Below are 22885 nucleotides of genomic sequence, written 5' to 3'. Positions count from 1 at the left end.
TATCCTCTAACCTGCGACTTTACGGGTGGGTTACTCTCAATTAGCCTATTCTTCCCTATCTCCGTACCCATCTCATGATTGCCAACTTGTCTACCTCTTACAAGTGAATAACCGTTACTTGGATCTCCGCCTTCGAGATCGTCAAAACTAAAAATCTCCTCAATATTTCTTAGCACTAGATCTTCATTTGATATTTCGACGTCTTTGAAACTTACATCTACTTCTACTGGCTTCTTCAAACTGAACACCCCTCTCCCATAGTCTAACACAGCGTCAGTCTCAGCAAAGAACTGAGAACCAAGAATCAACTTTCTATTCAACCCTTGCACTACTAATGACACAGTTTCAAACTCTTCTCCATTGATAGTTACTTGTAATAAAATCTGACCAAGAATCTTAGCCACATTACTTCCGAATGCTGATGTTACTTTCATATTATTTGTTCTAAGGAACGCAGGTCTGGGGTTACTATTCTGTACTGTTTGCCACAATTCACTACTGATCGCGTTGATGCTCGAACCTGAGTCCAATAAGCCAAGTACCGGTTGAGCGAATACGATAACTTCAATTTCAGGTAAAGTTATCACATTATTTCTAACAACTAGGTCATCACTAGTGTCTAATAAATTATCAAAAATAGCATTTGCTTGATCATATTCTGTTCGATTCAACAGTATTACATTTCCATTTCTCAATCTCAATTCTAATTTCTCACTATTTGTATCAAAATTTACTAAATTTTCCTTAAAATGATTTTTCTCAATAATTTCCTGGCACTGATTACAATTATCACTAGCATTTTCATTTACTTCCTTGACAAATGTCTCATTTTCATCCATTTCATTTCTCGAAATTTCCAGCACACATTCAGTTACATCATCCGACCTCATTGGTGTGTAATCGCTATCCTGAGATTCCACGCTAATGGGATTCCAAATGTGTGCCGAATGTCCTCAGTTACGAGAAACATTCAGGACACGCCCATTGTTGTCGGACTGTACTTGTCTCGAAGTACTTGCCCGAGTCTCGTCTCGTGTATCGTACACTTCAAGAACTTGTATCTGTTCGTCTCTACTATTTCTCATCTGGTGGTTAGGCCTATTCCTATTGCCTCTGTTGCTACCTCTTGTACCTCGGTACGAACTAGTTCCGTTACCTCTGAACCGATTCTGTCGGGATTCATTTCGAGGATTACTACTAGGCTCTCTATTCTCATTAGACCGTTCTAGCCTGCCCCTACTATTTCTAGTATACGGCCCCTGCTTTGCCCTGTTACGTCTCGTGTTACGTTTGAAGTTCCCCCCTGCTGATTGATTGTTTTCTGTCACTTCAATCATATTTATGTTTCTTCGCTGCTGGTTATTACCGTTCTCCCTGTGCGTTAACTGTACTTCATTCACTAACGCGAGCAGCTCTGAGATGCTTTGTGGCTTTGCACTAATCAAACACCTACAGATCCACTGAGGAAGCTGTCTCGGTAGTAACTTCAAAAGATTTTGTTCGGACAAGGGAGGGTCCAAAACAGCATTTCTCTGCAGCTGAGTGAGAAGGTACTCACTAGGCTGTCTGAAAATTCTAGGGTCATAATGACTCATGAGCAGGGTTGCACGCAAGGACGCTAAACGATCGGAGCTTAAGTAGTTTTTCTTAAATTCCTCTATGAAACTAGCATAGTCGGTGATCTTGTGTTGCATCACTTTGTACCATTGTAGACTGATTCCTCTTAACGAGCGTGTTAAGAAGCTCAGTCTATGCTCTGGCGCTACTCCAGTTAGCTCGAAATAATTATCTAAATCTACTAGATAATTATGGGTAGCTGATTCGTCCTCATTCCCATTGTATGTCGGTAGTTTCAGGTCTCTGTGCAAGAACGAGTTCATTGCAGTGGCAAGTTGGGCAGCTTCGCCACTACTTTGAACTGTGTGAACGCTTCCGTGCCCTCCCACATGCGATGTTGATGGCACAGGTTCCCTACTATTACTCGACAACAGTACAGGCGGGGCTATCAAATAGCTCGTGCTGGGACCACTGTCGACAACTACTCTCTCCTCTGTTTGTTGTGTCTCGTTCTCGCTAGAACGAGACGACAACCCGTCTCGTGTAGTTAGTAGTGTCTCTATCTCTAGTCGTGAACTTTGTTTTACTTTCTGTATCTCACGAGACATTTCGTCTCGGAGATCCTTGATTTTGTCTCCCAGCTGTGCTGTGGATTCAGATCTCAGTGCAAATTCACTTTGCACTGTCTGAAGTTCAGCTCTTATTTCAGCCTGACTGCCTACAATGTCATCTATGCTACGGTCGACTCTCTCCATTCGCAAATGCATGCTCTCTACTACATGATCGATGTCTGTTTGTTTGGTGGAGAGGTCGCCTAACCTATCACCGAGGTCCTTCGATCGATTCTCGACATCGCTGATTTGAACTGTCAGTGAACTTTGAGCATCTTTCACTGACTGTTCAACTTTTCGGATCTCACTACTACAGGATGCAATCGAGACTTCATTAGACTGTACCCTATCGCTAACTTGTTCTAATGAAGCCTGTATCCTCTGACTTGTACACACGAGCTGTGTCTGCAGCTCCAAGTTGGAGGTGTCAAGTCTCCGATTCACTGACGCAATTGACTCGTTCAATTGCTCAAATTTCTTATTATTCTCTACTACAAAAGAATCTATTTTCGCCGTAAACGATTTCTCTAACTTCTCATTAGCTGACTCAACTTTCGCTGAAATAGATTCTAGAAACCCGTTCAAAAGCCTGGATAAGTCTACAGCCGTGACGAATTGAGCTCCGGACTGCCCACTTCCGGTCTCTACGACTTGACTTCCGGTAGGTACTACCTCGCTTTCCCTGGGTGTTGCCTCAGCTGTGTTTTCCCGGACAGGTTGGCCACACTGTCCATCAGCTGGGTCACTGTTTTCTTTCTCAGTGACATCACCGGAACGTAGGTGACTGTCACCGGTTCCTGAACCTACTACATCTTCAGTGATTCTTTCTACGCCTGTTTCACTATGCATATTATCTATTTCATTTGCATTCTCTATGCTCTTGACGGTAACATTAGTACTAGTTCTATCTACATCCAGCTCAATACGCTGCGCGTACACATCAGATCTAAATTCCTCTTCCATCTTACGCGTCTGAGCTCTCGTTACCGGCATTTAATCAAAACAAAACAAACTCTAATTTGCCTAATGGTTATTACACATAAAATCTTTCCCCCCTAATTTTTATGCAAATACACATGACACAAAATTTTTACTCATAATAAAACACTCTTAAAAACAAATATAACACACTGTAACAAGGTTCTTGGATACCATGGGGACTATGTTTCAAACTATCACGCGGCATTAGAGATAATAATAAAAGAGAATGAAAAGTTACTGCTGTACCCTTGTACTTCTGTTGGTGTATCAAGGTAGGTACCCTTTTCGGCTTACGCTGCTAGCGTATGTTTAGCCCCTAAAGCTCGGGCGCCACGTTGTAAATAGAGGAGTGAGCCTCAGGCTTGGGTGCCAAATGTAACATGACCTCTCAAGCACAGGTGTGCTGAAATTTGCATACGACATGAAGTGTCAAGCATGTAAATTAGTGTGAGGCTCTGTAGAGAGAAGAGGAAGGCGTACCAGTGATGGTGAGGTGTGTCTCTCTCTCTACATTTGACAGCAGTCTTACGTCACACCTGAGAAGACTGTCTGTCATCGTGGGTTCCATGAACTATGAACTGTTTGGTTGCGGTAGAGACTGAAAAAAAATGTTGAGACTCTTAAAAAAAACAAAAATTTAATTTTGTTAGAATAATCAAAAATGCCCCTATGTAGATCTATGCTACTTTTTAAATTAAAAGAAAATTCCGATTTTGAGATCTACACAGGTCTCATAGTTCATGTTTCCCTACCCTGATTGTACGCTCTCGAAGCGACTCATGGGCTACACAAATAGTAGCTGCTCATGTAAAATGAGACTGGGTTTAATTATACCAACAGAATACATTAACAAGGAGTACTATTAGCAGTAAGTTATATGAAGTCACCGAACGAAGTCCACCTGAAAAAGACAGAAGTTACAAAACATTATATATTGTTGCAGTATGCGCTTCACGACACTCCAAAATTATAGAAAATGTAAAGATTTAAAATTTATTAATTTCATTAATTGGTTTAAAGAGAGAAATATGGCAATGTTTTGTTTATTATTCTAAAGTGCTGTAATTAAGTTGCAGACATGTTATATCATCACTATGCATTGCTGATGCTTGTTGTTTCATCAAGAAGTAGACACGAGTCTGCAGTGTCATAATAATAACAAAACAAATATGAAATATATAAATGTCAAACGTTGTGAAAATTTTGTAAACACAGACACATAACTAAAATTAGGTAAAAGTGGAAATTTCGCAGACATAAGCTGTCTACAGAATTTGGTCAATGAAAGAAAATGCAGAAATTGTGAATAAGCACAATTTCGGCTCAGAGATGTAAAACGTCAGAATATGCAATCAAAAACAACAGAAGTCGTCATCACGATGATGATGATAAAAACCTAATGTTTGAGGGAATGAGGATCAGTTCTGAGAGACCCGTACAGGATCAGTCTCAGGCAGTCTCTATGATCAGTTCTAAGAGACCCGTAGAGGACCAGTCACCAGAGAGTAGTCCAAGGAGTAGGATTCTCAATAAGAGGCATTATTGAGATCCACAGCGAACTACGTTCCAGTGGACATCCATCCACTGTGAGACGAACTTTGAAGTCTGAAGTTCGAACCTCGTTCATCAAGGTATGCTAGAATAACATCTCTGATATTCAATCTTTGACCAATTCATAGATAGTTCTATGCAATGCGAGTTGACTATTTTACTTAATAACACATACAAACATCCTACTACTAAAAGCTCTACTATAAACAATAATTGAATAAATGAGTTCTCTAAAGATTAACATTATCAAGTTTTAATTATATCACTTTCGCATGTCATTCAACATAAATCCTAAGTTTCTTAGGTTGGTGGAGATAGAAGAAGTTTCTCGTTTCCTACCTACTTTGGATAGTAGGTAGAAGCAACAAATACTGTGCAACTATTTTACATCCCTTAGCTTAATGGGCACAAGCACAGTATTATGTTGTCATGGTCGAGATGCTGTGAGGCGTATGCCGCGTAGCGGTCTCAGTACAGTACTAGGTCATTGGTTCAATCCCAGATATAGTAAAAATAAATAATAACATGCGTTAGGTTAGATTAGCAATCATGATTATGGTAAAAATCGACCATAGGTTTAATTCCCGTTACGATATTAAGGAACATAGTATAGTCACTAGGCCATAAGCATGGCTAGAGGCCATAAGGGTAATTTAACCCGCACCACCCACCCTCACTGGGTGCTAACATTAGGCATAATATCTTTAGAAATGTCGTTTTTAAGGCAGCAATGCTGTCATCATTGTTATTCATCCAGCGACATGCTTGGATGCTACAATAAGTACTCTCATTTAGACATGTAAATAGAGGATAGATATAGTTGTAAATAGACATAATTATAGATGTAAGTTTTATATTATAGGATTTAGGTACATATAGCCACAAGTAGTTAATTAGATTTATAGTTAGTGTAATTATAAGTAGTTTAAGAATAGGAATTATATTTAGTTTAGTCAGTAAGAATTATTATTATGGTCAATAGATGGCCTTCTGATTTGGCCTTTAGCAGGAGGTAATGAATCATGTCTTTCTCAGGTGAAGTAAAGCCATTTATTTAAATTGTTGTAGTGCTGAACACTATGAAATGCAACAGAATGATGGTTTGCACAACCATCCGACAATTCTCAACAGACATAGTATCCTAATGCTGGACGATAATTCATGCCCACGTGTCACACAAAGACCAGTGTAATCTCTCGAGAAAAAACAATATGAACTTCTTTCTCGCCTACCACATTCCCTTACACCTCTCCCTCCGACTAACACCTCTTACACCATTCTAATGACCTCTTGGGAGGAAAACGTCTGCTTGATAGGGAAGTGGAATGTGTGGTTGAACATTTCTTCGCGTCGGAAGTCAGAGACTTCTACAACAGACTCCAATAGTTGGCTCAGTGGTAGCAAAGGTACGTAGTTGCAGAGTTGAATATCTTTATTAACAAAGCCTTGTAGTTTTCGTTTTCTAGCCTTTGGGTATAACTCAAGTGGATCGAATACTTAATTCTCATCAACCTAGTATCAACAATAATTTGCCCTCTTAACTGTCGGTAGGTTAAAGTCCCAGTATAATAGATTTCAGTACAAAATCTTGTGGCCAAAACCTGATAGCCAGAACTTCCAAAGATAAAATCTGGCCATCGTAGTCATTATATCGCCTGAGAAAAACCATTCCCGTCGAACATATCTCCCAGGCTGAACCTCGCGAGGAAGAAACTTGGCTAGGATAACAAAACGCCATGAGAAAATTTCGCCAATAACGATTTCTTCAGTATAGAAAATTCAACATATCGCTGTTTGTATATGCAAGGTAAACTACGGAGAGGGACTCATCCATGCACCTTCTAAACTAATTGATTAAAATAGGTGAAACCTTTTACCAAACAAATATTAAGAGTAGCAATCAGTTAAACATAATTAATAATACCAAAGTAAAAGAAAGAAGAGTAACCATTACAGTACTTTTATTCTTAAATAATATACTGTATCAACATAGAATCAAGCATCTAGACTTTCACTCTTCTGATCTGCAGCGTGCAATGGACTTACTCACTACAAGAATAAATCACAGAAAACTTCAAGTGAATAATACTGAAACACAATGCGACATTTATTAGTAACCCAACAACCGAATGCTTTGACTCGTACATGATGAAAGGTGTCAGTAGACAACGTAATATTCACAGAGTTCATGCACAATAATGTAATGAAATATATTGCAGTTACTTTTTAAAGTTAACTTAAAACTGCACGTTATTAATACAAAAACTAATAAAAATTAGGTAACTCCATAATTAGCTGGGACTATGTGACGATTATTTGTCAATACCTTTAATAAATTTTATGAAGCCCTTCTTTGTCTTAGCATGACCATGTATAATCAGTTCAATAAGTTAAGCTAGAAAGTAACATCATGTATGTAACATAATATGTAACATCAAAATTGTTAATTTATGTGTGTTTACAAGCTTCGGTAAGGTTCGAAGTTCTCTTGTCCTTTTCAAAGGTTTTCTCTAAACCTGCAATTGATGACCAATCACGATCAAAGCACTGCGCTCTTTTCCTAAGCCAAGAATTGGGTACTGACGATGTTCATTCGTCTAATCCATCTCTTCCGAAATAGTTCGTAAACCTGTTGAACCTCAAGTACAAAATGTGTCAGCGAGACATCTTGTTGCACGAGAATTTTGAATAATGCTTAATATCAAGCTCTGCTACAACAAATATCCATAACATGTTCAGATAGCTATCGCATTTACCATGTCTTCTTCGAAGAAAAATGGACCAATGTTGTAGTATATTGCAACCATATATAATCTCCTATATACACTTTATTCTCATGTATTCTCAACAGCACAAATTCGCTATAGTGGTTGTTTACTATTCCCAAAAATAAAACATGTCTTCATCTGTGAGTCAAATTCGAGGCAGATGGTCATCATTACATCCGAGGCAGATGATCATCCGAGGCATTCATTAAGAAAATCATGCTTATATAGTATTCGATTTCGTATCATATAATTAGATTAACTTGTAGGGAGGGCTTTAACCCTCTCATGTAAGATCTTGTACTATGCTTATATTGGCTTTCCGAGCCCCATGTATCTTAGTTTAATCGATTTTATTCCACTTCGTTCAACATTCTTCTGCAATGTTTAGTTCATACTCGTTTCTGGTCTTCCACTGCATGCTAGACGTAACACTTCATGTAGCCTGGAACTTCTTATGCCAACTTTAGATATTTGCCTCTGCAGGGGGTAGTTTCAATTGTTTTATAATTTTTCCGCACGGCAAAGTTAAATTTTAACTTCGCAAACCACAGGGCACACTATAGGTGTTTTCCTACTTTGCCATTTTTTATGACGTGATCACCAGTGGAAACGCCATCGAATAATGTGGTTAGAACAAAGCTTGAATATCTTCTCTTCACCCAGAAAATTTCGAATTCATAATCTTAACTGTTGTAACGTTATTCTTTTGTTTCTTTCTGACTTAATGTACTCTTTGTAAGTCAGATTAAAAGCTCCTTTTTCTGCAGTAAATCATTTAGTGTTAAAAGTGCCAGTTAAAAGTGCCTAAGTCCTTTTATATATACAACATATTAAGGATTAGGAGGAGCCTGGAAATTAATGTGTAATGCTCCATTGTAATGGACATTTCTCATACATTACGAAGTGTATTGAGTATAAACAAAAAGCAAATAGTCACGGCATTAATACATTCAATGTTAGAGAAGAAAAGGATTCTGCAAACAACAAATAAAAAATAAAGATAATAAAAATTTGCAAAATTTTCTGACAGCTTTACCCATACAACAGGCAGTGTATGTACCTAGGTACAATGCTTTCTGAGTCCTGTTCCAAGTTTACCACAATTAGGAAATAAGATGTTGCTACTTATTTCTTATCGATTGAAAGTTATGTAAATGTAATGATATTTGTAGTTTTACGTAGCACAATTATACGTCGAGGCTAAGAGAGACAACTATAATAATAATAATAGATAAAATATAGGAATAACATGATGACTACTAGAAAATTTCCAAAGGTGTTTAATCATTAAATCAACTTTCATTAAATCATGATCACTTTACCTCTGTGCCACCGCGGATCAGTTGTATAAATAACAGCACATATAAGGAGTTAAGAAGTTTTAAGTGCGTAACTACTAACTAACTATATGACCTACTTAACCCGGAGTTCAATACCTCAATACCGCTTTCACAAAAGCTCTCAATTGACTTCTGTACTTAGCCAACTGAATTCAGCTCCCACTTTGTATTTCTGTTTCCAAGGATACATCTTAATATTGTTCTCCCATCTACGTTTAGGTCTTCCTAATATTTTCCGCTTAGATTTCTAGTTAAAATTTTGAAAGCGTTTCTATTTTTTTTTCATTCTGGCTACATGATCTGCCCACCTAAACCCCTTACAATATTTGGTAAACGGTATAAATTATGTAGTTCCTTGTTATAAAGTTTCCAGCATTCCCCATTCCCGTTCCTCTTGGGTCCAAATATTCGTCTCAGGATCTTGCTCTCAAATATCTCCAGTCTATGTGCTTCTCTCAGCCTGTTAACTATTAATATTTAAACGTATCATCATAGTTTTATTCATTTTCATTATTTTCTTCCGAGGGCCTTTCATTTTCTTAATGGCTTTAAACATTAAGGGGCCTCTGCAAAATTCGTTTCCATCATTGTATTAATAGCTTAAATAACATGTGATATTACTTCCTGTATTTAAGAACACGTTAGTGAAGTTAATAATGATTTATAAGTAAAATGTTTATCCATGACTTTCTGCATGGTTGTGCAAACACTTTTAAGAAATTCAAGTAAGAGGGGTCTATTCTCTTTTACGATTATTTTTCCTATTCGACAAGCCTGCGAGAAGTCATGGATGGCCTTTTCCGATATAAATCATTGTAAAATTCACTATCGTGTTTCTTAATCCGGAAGTTAGCATCACGCATCAGTCAAGCTTGTAATGCAACATTGAAACAATTCTGCATATGACCCTATAGCTCTAACTTAACTAAGCCTGTTTTTTCTATCCTACATTGTCCGATAAAATATACATGTTATTGTTTACTGCTATTTGGGTGCAGTAACTATTGGATACGTGAGTCACTTAAATCCTCATACAAAACACATTTCAAACCAATTCATTCAAATGCATTTACTTATATTAGTTTGTTTAGACACTAAATCACCTTCTCTAGTTTTCAACTCTTATTTTAGCAACACATTGTATGCATATAACAAACACACAGACTAGAGAGAACATGATCACCCACATAATATCTTATATGTACACCTTTTGATCGCAAGACACCATTGTAAAATGTTGGAGGCATAACTCACAGTATCTATACACATAACTCATTTAATTTCTGTAAATTTTGAGCTCAACGTACAATAATATCCCAAAGGTTATCAAGTAGGCTAAGCAGGGTTTGATAAAGGCCATTGGAGCAAATGGAATGCATCTCGTACCGCTGCAACATATTGACCTTGGAAAAGGGAGCATTATCCTACTGAAGGATACTATTTCCAGCTGAAGATATCACCTACATGAACTTGGTGTAGTTGTTCGGTAATGATCTGTCAATAGCTAGAATCTATCATGGTGCCCTCTACACGCACTACTGGGTCAATCGATAACCATGCGAAGGTTTCCCAAATCATAATACATTCACCACTGGTTGTCGGCATCCAACTGCATGTTTCAAGTAGATCTTCCATTGGAAAATGGATTTTGAATTGGCCACCGATGTAATGAATCCAATATTTTGATTCATCGGTCTATGCAGCATTGTGCCATTGCTCTGCGGTCCAATGACAATGAGAACATGCACATTTCAATCGTTAACAATGATGACACGCGTTTAACATTGATACAGGTGTAGGACGTTGTCCGCAGAGGTCCATATTTAACAAAATACGGTGAACTCTATGATGAGAAACGCTCGCTCTCTATCTAAAATCTGTTAAAGTTTGATATTGATTATGCCTCAATTTGCGCCATACCTAGTTATATCAACATCGACAGTTAACAATTCCAGACGTCTTTAATGATTTGTGATGTGGAGATGATTTCACTGTTCTTTTCCTACCTTTAGAAGACACTAACAATAGCCTATCACGAACATCTGGCAGGTCGCGTTGTTTCCGAGATGCTTTTCCTTTCATTTATTAAACTCGCCGCTGTTCTTCCTTCTGCGCACAAAAATTAGATTTACTGATCGAGTTATACTCCTGTGATCATCTGACAAGCGGTGTACTCTACATAGTATCCTTACCTGAGCCCAACAACTTCATTCAGAAATTAACGAGTAGACATAACCCTAGTAGCAAGAAAGCTTTCTGCCAGTTGCCGCGTGCTTGGCTTTTGGCTTTAACGCTTGCTCTTCAAACGCATGCTTTCATACAATCTGCCTTTTGTTGTACTTGCAAGCGATGCTCTACATCCTTCTCAGAGCGTCATAGTAGCACTGGCATTCATTGACTATTGACTTGACTTGTAAAACGCTTGCGTCAAACTTGAATGGAACACTGAATTCAAGGTTCCTCCCATTCGTTACTGGAATCCAGCTTGCGGCATGCTTGCCCGTTTTCCAATTAAGTTGGCTTCGAGCTTGGCCGATTTGCAAGCTTACAGGAAGCGGTTTGCAAGATGTCTCTGCTACTAGGGAATGTTTTGGCTGATCAATGTGCAACATTCAGTGTTTATATTTTAACAGATTAAGTAAAATGTTATGATAATATTAGATTCTCTACAAAAATTGATTATCACTCTTATTTTTTTCAGTTCTTTATCAAGAACATAATACGTCGCAATTTCAGCTACATGTGATAGGTGTGTATATGGTTTTTTCGCAACTTCATAGAATCGGATACGATGACATTAAAATGACATATGAAAGGGATTTTATAATTTCAGCTTTGTTCTCCTTTCTAGGTAAGTATTGTTAATATTTAATCGAAGTTTATAAATTGCCAAGGAAATATCGATAACAGCAATAAAAAATGTATCCTAATGTTTAATCTTAAGGCTAGCTTAATATCGAAATCGACAAACTACTAGTATGATGTTATTGTACAGAGTGTGATAGTTGGTTATTCTTTCGTTAGAAGTGTTGATCGGGTAAATGCAGGAACGATAAGGATGTGGTAAGACGGAGATGATGTGTTAAAAAAAGATTATATGACAAATGTATGTGGTCCTTACTTTTAAAGCAAAATGTAAGTCTACGTTAGTTCCTACTTTGTCATAATACATCTAGAAAGTAATTTGTTATTACTTTCTATTTTACTTGGCAACAAACTATGGTGTTTCTCCGATTACTGTAAAGCAAAACAGCAAGGGAATTTGCTGTATTAGACTCACACTCTCGTAATTTTTTGTAAAAACAAAAAAAGTACATTATATGTGTGTCAACTAACTTACTGTTCTAGATCGATATTGGACAACTCAGGCACACCATATTAATAAGAAACTGGTTGGTTTAAACGTGTTCCTTTGTGGCTTAACTGGCATCTCTGAATGATAAGTGTGCTACAAGCATAACTTAGCTTGCAGAAAAAGTTGTAATTAATATGTGATTCATTGCCTTTTAAATTATAAACGTGTTGTCGTGTATTTTTATGATTGTTACATAAAGTGAATAAATAATAGTACAAAAGAGAAGTGTTATTATGTAAATAATGTGGGATGTAATTTTACAGTATGTAGAAAAATCATTTCATTCTTCGCCCTTAACCCTCAATGTTACTTCCTCGATATTTGTTGTGTTTCAATAGTTAACAGCAACTTCCGTGTACGGTACATTTTATACACTGGAATGCATTTTTGTTTCTAATACGAACCATATACTAGATATCGCTAACCATGCCATCTCAAAATTATTTAAACCGGTGTTTTCAATTTAATTTCTGCAACTATTGAGTACGATAATCCCCAGAGATTACTGTGATGACAATTGGTGCGGAAACCCGTAAGGCAGTATATCTGGTGTTACACAATTGATAATATAGGTAAGCAATCTTTATATTCATTGTTTGTATTTTGATTTTAATTTGTCTTATTCTTTTAATACTTCCTGTTTTGTGTTTTGCTGTATGCGTCGTATAAGAATGTTAGTGTGATGTCGCTGTCGTTTGTTTTTGAGAATTTATTGAAGTTAGGAGTTATTTATTTAAGTTATTGTTTTTTATCTTCAGACATGGCTGAAGACAAAATTAATGGGTTTTGTTTGTTAACTAGAATACGAGAAAAAAGATAGGGTATAGTCCGAAAAGTTACTACAGAAACTGGCCAAAATTATCAGAAATTAGAAGTGTGCACAGAACAGAAAATCAGAAATTAGAGTAATATATGATTGAAGAAAGTCAGAAAGCTGAGAAGACAGTGAATCAACGTATAGCCGTACAAAAGATATTAAAGATCTAGCGTTAAGGGTAGGAAAGTTACACTAAAAGTATGTGAATTTATATGCGATATTCTGTAACATAGAAAGCAACTCATATCAAGTAAAGGATGACATAAGCACGAAACTTTAAGTAGTTGAGACACTCACGGGCTGACACAAAGTGTGAGGGTTAACGAAGCATATAACTCAAGTTCATGTAATAAATGAAGCCGTTGTAACGACACAGAGAAAAAAGATGTGTAACATGAAATGAATAATTTCTACCAGAAATGAATAATTTCTACTGTGAAAGTGAGATTCAGATAATAGAAAAGTTTGCAAGCAACAATGCTGAGGCAACCCAAAATACAGGCCGAAAAGTAGAAAGGAACACACTTGATAAGAAAAGGGATGAAGACAATGTAGACAGCCCTCACAACACAACGGCAAACATAGGAGTGGCGTAAGAAAAGTATTTGGATCGTTCTCTTCTTATTAATGGGTAAAATAAAACTTTCCATTGAGCAATCAGCTAGGCGACAAACAAAATTGAGTGTTTCGAATTAGAGGATCTATCATGCTTGGTCCTACTGGGACGAGATACTACATTAGTTTTCTGTTAATTAAAGACTACCAAACCCGCACATCCTGCGCAAGCGCAGGACACTATTGTTGTCTGAATGATTGAATATGATACAAAATTAACAATTTTTATGTCTAGCAAAGTAGTTTTAGTAATATCTTTAATTAATAATTTCTTGACAATTCCTCGAATTTAAGACGTCCTCGAATCTAAGACGTCCTCATACTTCCTTGGGTTAAATTAAGGAAAAATAGTAATATGTTCCGTTGTTACTGTTACTAAAGCGATCTTTGATATTGGTTAGTTTCGGTCATTTATATATATCCCTCTCCCCTCCCGATGTTGCGGGGCACGGCATCGGAAACATCATTGTTCATCTCAGCGACCCTAAAACAGAAGTGTCACTGTTCATCTCAGTGACCCAAAAGCTATAAATTCGACCCTAATATCGGTCATTATCGATCATTTTCAGATGTCTCTCCCCCTCCTTTCAAATGTATCTCACCTTCCCTTAAGTTACACGCCAAAGTGATACAACGAAAACCATATCAGATTCGAACTTCATCTAGGTTGATGGAAATTTGATCGAGATCTGTCAGGTGGTTGAGAATTTGATCATCTGTTCCTTCCCTTCTCTATGTTGTATCGTCAAAGTTATATAATGAAAATTATCCCACGCCCGAATGTCATGTATGTTGAAAATTTGATCAAGATTAATTAAATGATGAAAATTATCCCAGGCCCGAATACATGTATGTTGAAAATTTGATTTTGTTTACATATAGGGCCCTATATTCTCTTTCCCCTCCCCTATATTGTGCCGTCAAAGTAAAATGATGAAAACATCCCAGGTCCGAACCTTATCTATGTTAAAAGTTTGATCGAGATCGGTCGGGTGGTTCAAGAGTTATTGAGTTTTATTCATTTTCATATATTTACCCTCCTTCCCCCTCCCCTATGTTCTGCCATCAAAATGAAATAATAAAAAAAACTTCCGAGGTTCAAATTCCATCTATGTTGAAAATTTTATTGAGATCGATCTGGTAGTTCAAGAGTTATTACCCAACGAATATGGTCACTTTTTTACATTTATTGATTTATATATATATATATATATACCCCTCCTCTCCTTCCTCTAAGTTCTACCGTCAAAGTGAATAGCTAAAAACACCCCAGGCCAGAACTGCATCTGCTTCAAAGATTTAATGGAGATTGGTCTGTTGGTTCAAGAGGTTAAGAGTCACAAACATAGTCACTCTCAATTTGGCTCTGAAGTTTTTCTGTTCGCAGACACCGCTATTAATATATAGATTGTTGCATTACTACTCACCCAAAAATTTGATACTGTGTTTCTGTTAGTGCAAAAGGAAAATAATTTATTGTGCCTAACTGTGACAAGAGAATTAAAAAGAGAGAGGAAAGCTAATATAGAAATCTCTACTTGTAAGAATCATGAAAGTTTATTAGTAGCTTTGGCAAGAAGATCCCTAGCTCAATTCCAGCTCTCGCTAACTAGGCTTTGTACTTGACAAACATTGTGTGCGTGGATTGTCTCGGGCTTCTTACGTTTCGTTCCACTTTCCATATTTTTCCATTATCGTCGTCATCTTATCATCACCATCTCAACATAGCCTTCGTAAATAATTGTGGGACGTTGAGTTAAAGTGGTAAGTTAAACAAAGGAAGAAAATAATGGAAAACCCAAACGAAGTTCGATCTACAGTTGCGTTTAAAGAAGGAAGTGCTAACATGATATATTGTAAACTTTCAAAGAATATGACACTCCATAAGAAGGTAGAAATTAAAAGCGAGTGTGTGAATAAGTACCGTCCAGATTATTGCCAAACACCTAAATCTAAAATGACTGACGGTAGAGAGAAAATATTTTGCAATATATCTCGTGATTTGTATATTTATTTCAAAATTTTTATAAAAGATCTTTTGAAAGTAATAGATCACAATGGAAAATTTATCGCTTAAAGTATAGCGCACACAAAACTCCAACAAACATACACGAAGAAAATTGATTGGAAAGATGAAAAAAGAAATGTAGAACCAATAACAAATCAGGATTGTACATAACAAGCCTACAAACAGGAAATGCTCGAGAAACAGACCGATAGTGAGGAAGAGGATAGCGATAGTAGCGCAAAAGTTGTTTGAAACATCCTTACTCTTCGTGAAGATAAGCATGTCAGGAATGTTTGTTCCTTTCACCAGAGTTGCGTAAAATTAGTAAGAAACAAATATATTTCAGATATTTTGTGCGTATATGGCAGAGTATTACGGTGTTTAATAATAAGTAGATGATTAGGGTTCTTCCTGTGGAAGAAGAAATATAGAATAGCTTTTCTAGGTTATATCTACATGTTTTTGTCTTATACTATTTTAATTTTGATCTATGTTTTATTCCTATCGACTGGGCTTCCTAACATAATATTTTTTTATCAGTAATGAATCATAGCCGTAATGTGGATAGTAAAATAAATATATAATGTTGGTTAGAAAGGATACAAAATTTGTAACGAGAATACTACTAGGTATTTTTTAGAGTGGCACCCGTATAACCTTTGTGTACCATTAGTGAATTTTCTTTCATTCGGACTTTAATAAAATTTCTCTCTTCTTAAATGTTTTTGTCTTATACTATTTTAATTTTGATCTATGTTTTATTCCTATCGACTGGGCTTCCTAACATAATATTTTTTTATCAGTAATGAATCATAGCCGTAATGTGGATAGTAAAATAAATATATAATGTTGGTTAGAAAGGATACAAAATTTGTAACGAGAGTACTACTAGGTATTTTTTAGAGTGGCACCCGTATAACCTTTGTGTACCATTAGTGAATTTTCTTTCATTCGGACTTTAATAAAATTTCTCTCTTCTTAAATCTTACGATGTTTATCACATTGAATTTGTATTTTGAAACATTTTGTCGTGATACTTGATATATGATATATTTTCTTTGTTAGTGTTTCTTTAGTTTCTTTTGTGTTCAAATACAGTAGAATAAGACTATGGTTAGGAATTGTATTATCTATTTTCTTGGAATATGAAAATATTTTATTTCAATCCTTTGATATATTCACATTGATTTTTATACTTTGTTTTATGTAGATAATGTTTAGTTTTTAAAAATTTGTAATACCATACTTATATATCGATCGCTTGAATTCCAACTGGCCTAATTACAAACAAACAATGGAAAAATGGACTAATGCTTTCATTCACTTCATTTTCAAAAAGATATTTGTAAAGAGTAAAGTATAAAACATTAAAATGCATAGTTAGGTTTTCGTTGCCAACATAACAGAAACATGAATTATTCATGAGGTATTGCGTAAAATTTCACTTCTGGACTTGGCCGTTTGTCTTTAACTGAACCATATTGTGTTTTGTAGTATTGAAACGCAATCATTAGAACGTCAATTTAATTCTAACGGCGTTTAGAAATAAAGTAATTAAATTTAACGTATGTGCCTACTTACTAATTAAATCAGCACTAAAATTCAAATTTACTTAATTAATACATACTATCCGACAGCGCAAAAATTTCCTTTTCTTACTAGAACAGGGTGATGTAGCTTGTTTATGTTATATTTGAAATAAATCGAAACTCTCATTGAATTTTGAATAATTGGAACGGAAAACTACACAGGTGAAGATTATACTTGAAGAAGACTTTAAATGGAATTATATGTGGATCTGTTCCAAGTGTTTGGTGTATCTGTTCCAAGTTGTAGAAATGGTACATTCCCTTTTGCTGCAAGCTAAGTTTCGTCTTCGCGCAAACTGTGTATTCTGAAATCGTGTCGTAATAACCTCCGATGAAATCTGACAGTCGATTCTCCGAATCTCGATACTTCAAAGGTTTTTATTCTTCTTTAATTTTCGGGATTTATCTTATACTCCACCTCTTGTTTCCCTCCAATACCAAATATGATTCACGATGGTACATTCCGTAGTTGTGACGAAACTGACGTCAGGCATCGATGATTGGCAAGTCAAAACCTTCAGTAGATCGTGTCCTCAAGTCAACCTCACTAGCAGGTGACGAATCTGGTAGAAATCCTAATATCCAAGCAAAGGACGCACAAGCAACCTCCGACTAGAATACGAAAGGAGCACAGATAAGCGAACTATGTGTTCTTCATATTTAATCGAAACAGGAACCTCGAAATCAATAACTCAGCATTCTTCAAGAGTGCTAACGTACAAGGAAGCCAGAGAGAACAGAAGAATGATAATGGAACGCAAGTAAAAAAGAGACTAACTTCGCGGAAGTTGGTTAAGAAGGAAGTTTGCCTCACGTGCCGGAGTTTATTATCATTAGAAAAAATGTTACAAAATGCTCTTCGAGCCTTTAGATTACGATAATTATAATTAAAACATAATTTAATAAAGATATTCTTGAACTCAAGTACCGTCTGGAATCAAATCCAGACACTCCAAACTGCATCCCACAATAGTATGTTCTTAAGTTAATTCCTTGTCTTGGTGGTGGGAGCCGGCCATGAGAGCTAATGTTTGCACCATAACTTTCAGAGAGTAAAACAAATTTGAAAGATGATGTATTTATTCTCTGTTACCTTGATTTCTTCTAATGACAATGCCGTAGAAAAGTGGTGGCTAGCCTTTTTCAATATAAATTGTTGCTAACTTCACTAGCGTATATCTAAATATCGAAGTTAGCGTTCCGCGTTAATCAAACTCTTAATACGACTCTTAAAACGACTCTGCATAGGAGCCAGAGTATTTACAAGGTCGTAATCACATTTAGATATGAACATTTATATGACATAAAGTTAGCGATGGTTTATAAGCAAACTCACAATATGCTAATTAATTAAAGTTAAAATTAAATTTACACGTCTCAAATATAACCAATTACACACTTGCGTTAAGTATGATTCCGTAATACTCTGTCTGATCGAACAGTTTGAATAAGAGAAGAACTGAAATAGGCAAAAGTAATTAGGGAAAGAGTTCGTGAAGGAAAATTGCTTTCTCTAATATTCGTTTTGTAGTAGAGGAAGAAGGTATAATATTTAGCAAGGAAGTACAAGATTTTAAGGGATTTGGTTCAAATGATATTAATCTAACCACGAAGTCTCAAGTAAATATCAATATTAATATCCTTGATGAACATCTAAGAAGAATATAAGGTGGATATAAATCTTAAAAATATAGACAATACTGAGTATGATGAACGGAACTGCATTAAAGTATGGAAGTTAAAAGGGATAAAATTAAACCAATACTGTTAAATGCCGAATTCTAAACTCTGGGTTCGAAATGGAATGTAACATTGAAAATATAGTTGTAGGTAGGAAGCGTTAAAAGTATAAAGAATAATATTTATTGAATTGTTGAATTCTTATGATTCAAATCTTTGTCGCCCAGTGCTGCCATGTTGGTTCTCGTAGCTAGTAACATTAGTCATAACATAACAATATTTTAGTATTAAAATTTAAAATTTATACTATTTGTTTAGTTCTTAAAACTAAATGCTCAAGAGACATATTTTTTTAATTGTTAGTTGATGAAAATTTAGCATGAATTCCGGAGTAATATAGTGTTTCTTTATTAAATTCAAGGACCAGCAAACGAATAGAACTTACGGAGAACGAAAAGCACCCTACAATAACTTCATTATAGTAGAACTTCAGTAATTATACAACTTTCTTGCTTGTAGGATTTAATAAATTAAATCATGCCATCTTCAGAAACTATTTTAAAAATGTTAATTTGTGCATTAAAATAAAGGGTTTGAATCTTTTTTGAAAACATTGTGGTCTTAAGAGCTTCATGTTTCAGTCGACGATGTTGAATGTCCTAGTTGACAGCCCAAACGGTTGTAAATTTCCAGTAAAGAATCATAGTAGTAGCATGGACGATTACGTACCACAATGGTTATGCAACTGTGATAATTGTGAGACGAAATTGGTTTTAGACAGTATTCTTCTGTAAATAGGAAGAAAGTAGAATACCGTGATGTATCAACATGCAAAAACAAAAAAATGAGAAGGGAATTCTCGGTTGTTGATAATACTGCGTTGCTTACGGTGAGTAGTTTGCGGAAATGAAGTGACTGCTGTCTTTCCAATATATTATATACTTGTATATATCCATAATTATATCATGCATAAAACACGGTACTACGAATAAAACATGTCCTATGCAAAGGTTAGTTTAGTAAGTTTAAGAGAGAAATGGAAGGAACAAACATGTACGAGGGCCATCCAGAAAGTGGTACCCGTTTATGCAATAAAGACACAGTAGTACATATTAACAAATATACACATTTTTATTGGAAAGAGAATACTTTACACTACTTCTCCACATAATCCCCAAGCAAATTGAGACATTTGTCATACCGTGTGACGAGTTTTTGTATTCCAGCGTCATAGTCCTCCGCCGCCAGCGTATTGAGATACGTAGTCACGCCTCGTTTAAGTTCCTCATCGCTGTCAAATCCTTTTAGCGCCACAAAGTCTTTAAGCTTCGTAAAGAAATGAAAATCCGACGGGGCCAAGTCCGGGCTATACGGTGGATGGTCGAACGTTTCCCATTTGAATTGCTGCAGAAGTTGTGTTTTCGCAGCTTCATGGGGTCTGGCATTGTCATGAAGGGGAATGACGCCTGTAGACAACAGACCTCGCCGTCGATTTTGTATTGCCCGCCGTAATTTCTTTAATGTTTCACAATACGCATTAGCATTAATTTTGTCTCCACGGGCCATAAAATCTATGATTAGTACACCTCATCGATCCCAGAATATGGTTGCCATGAGTTTCCTGATGGACGGAACTGTCTTGAATTTTTTTTGTTTGGTTGGTGAATGATCGTGATGCCACTCCATGGACTGTCGTTTACTCTCAGGTGATGCATAACAAACCCATGTTTCGTCCCCTGAAATGACGCGATTCAGGAAAGAGTCTCCTTCATCGGAATAACGTCCCAGAAACGTCAGTGCTGCAGCTATACGCTTGGTTTTGTGCTCATCTGGAGCATGCGAGGGACCCACTTTGCACATATTTTTGAATAATGCAGGTGGTCTTTGACAATTTCATGAGTAGTTGTTCGAGACATTAGAAAAATGTTCATCAATTGTGACGCGCCGATCGTTCCTCACGCATTCGTCTACTGACCTCAGCAGTTCGTTTGTAATGACAGTTGGTCTCCCTGAACGCTCCTCGTCGTGTGTATTCCCCCTCTCCAGGTTGAAGTTGCAACGCGATCTGACCTTGCCCAGCGGCCCGAGTCGTCAGCGCTTCATTCGGCGCAAACGGGTACCACTTTCCGGATGGCCCTCGTACTTGCGTTAGGTGCATTTTACTTTCTATCATAGTTTGCAATCTTGACACAAGAATGGACACGAAGATGTATGGTGTAAGAAATGATGATATAAAAATACTATTTATTGACATAACTGAAGTCCAATGTTCAAGATAACTATCGTAACAGTTTCAAAAATAATATATCTCAAGTGTAGATGAGATAGCGGTAAATTGATTCGTCAAGACGTTATTTGAATATTTAATTTTAGTATTCAGAGCATTAGCACGGCAGAATATAATAAAATCGTTCTTCGTTTTTGCAGGTATGCTAATGACATTATTTTTAGTTGCGTTATCTGCCCCTGAAGGTGTTGCTTCTAAGAGAAGTTTGATACTATACCAAGCTAGAATGAAGTTTCCATCACTTTATGTGAAGTTTAGAAATTCAGATCAACATTGGCAGGGTAGAATGTAATAAAATCGTCTTTTGTTTTTGCAGGTTTTCTGATGACATTATTTTTAGTTGCATTGTCTGCCTCTGAAGGTGCTGCTTCTAAGAGAAATTTGATGCTATACCAAGCTAGAATGAAGTTTCTATCTCTTTATATGAAGTTCCGTAAAACAGATAAAAAACTACAGCAGTAAGTTGCAAGCAATGTTTCGTTTCTAAATATAGAACAACCTCTGTCTTCCATAAGGCGCGTATCTTTATTTATTCGTTATAAAATGATTTCACAAAATGCTGTTCTTTTCTTTAAGTCTTAACATAATGTAACCTTCTTCAGGAAAACCCGCATAAAATTGTTTCCTTGAAGTTTCATATTTCTTCTGATCTTTACTGGACTTTGTGGTAGACAAACATCATGTGTATGTGGGGGTTTTCTCGGGGTTCTCCTGTTTCATCTCACTTTTTCATTCCACCACTTCATTCATTTTTCATCATCGTGGTCTCCTTTAGCCTACATGGCATAACCATGGGATGTAAAACTCAAAGACTTCATTTATCACTTCATTTCTGATTGCCACGTTATGGGAATTACTTGCCACGCTATAGGAATCCCTACGTTCCTTTACGGAATCCTACGCACACACCTTGCGGAGGTTTGAAACATATATTTTTCATTGAGCAGGTATGACTTGAAGTGTCATGATCTAAACAACCCTCTCTACATTGCGTCGTTTTTGAATTACAGCCCTCTGAAGTTCATTTTCCCACGCTCTCGGCACGTTATATCGCCGAAAATATCCCTCCCTGCCCAAAGTTCCACAGGATTTTTTTGCTGGTTTTGGTATCGGGAATCAGCTCCCGAAGTTTGTTCAAACAGTTTCAAATCACCCTGTGTATTGTGCTTCCTTTATATTTAAAATGCTCGATCATCATGGAAGACAGTGGCTATGTTTCTTATACATAATAACAAATATTTCTTCTTGTGTAATATTACGTAATAGTCATAGTCACTAGCAGTGTTTCTTCCAGATATGTTTTTGGGAGGGCACTGTCCCCTGTAGCTCTGCGAGTGCCCCCATGGAGGAGACCAAAATAATACATCGATAATATAATAATAAATAGAATAGTATCGTGTGAAAATTATAGTCCCCCCCTTAACATTTTTCTGAAGGAAATACAGGACGCTAGAATTGAAACTCATTAGCTATTTGAAAAACGATGTGCTTTCGTTGTGGAGCAGTAGATTTATATGATTTTAACGCTCCACATTTCATTAATAATCGTCTCTGCATTTTTTGCAAATGCCATCTGTTCGAGTCTAGGCCATTTGAATTTGTGTAACAGAACAGTTTATCAGCCATGCTTTGTCTTTCCCCGTTTAGTTCTCCTTTCAACCAAGCTATATATTTCTATTTGTTTTCATTTACCATTCGTTTCTTTCTTAAATTAAAAACAATAACC

At 36.4% G+C, this 22885-nt stretch overlaps 1 protein-coding gene across 3 annotated transcripts in view; it reads left to right on the top strand.

Annotated features, from left to right (window-relative positions):
• The window catches only part of LOC145673400 (uncharacterized), a 537699-nt gene that overhangs the window by 314432 nt on the left and 200382 nt on the right, over positions 1-22885 (top strand). For all 3 annotated transcript variants that reach the window (XM_081743063.1, XM_081743061.1, XM_081743062.1), the window contains 2 exons: positions 11510-11659; positions 21476-21617. In XM_081743063.1, coding sequence (XP_081599189.1) covers positions 11510-11659; positions 21476-21617 — 292 coding nt within the window. The remainder of the gene's footprint in view (positions 1-11509; positions 11660-21475; positions 21618-22885) is intronic.

Source organism: Thermobia domestica, chromosome 16 (assembly GCF_964235325.1).
Source record: "Thermobia domestica chromosome 16, izTheDome1.hap1.1, whole genome shotgun sequence".
NCBI lineage: Eukaryota > Metazoa > Arthropoda > Insecta > Zygentoma > Lepismatidae > Thermobia > Thermobia domestica.
This window is presented reverse-complemented; position numbering and strand designations above follow the sequence as displayed.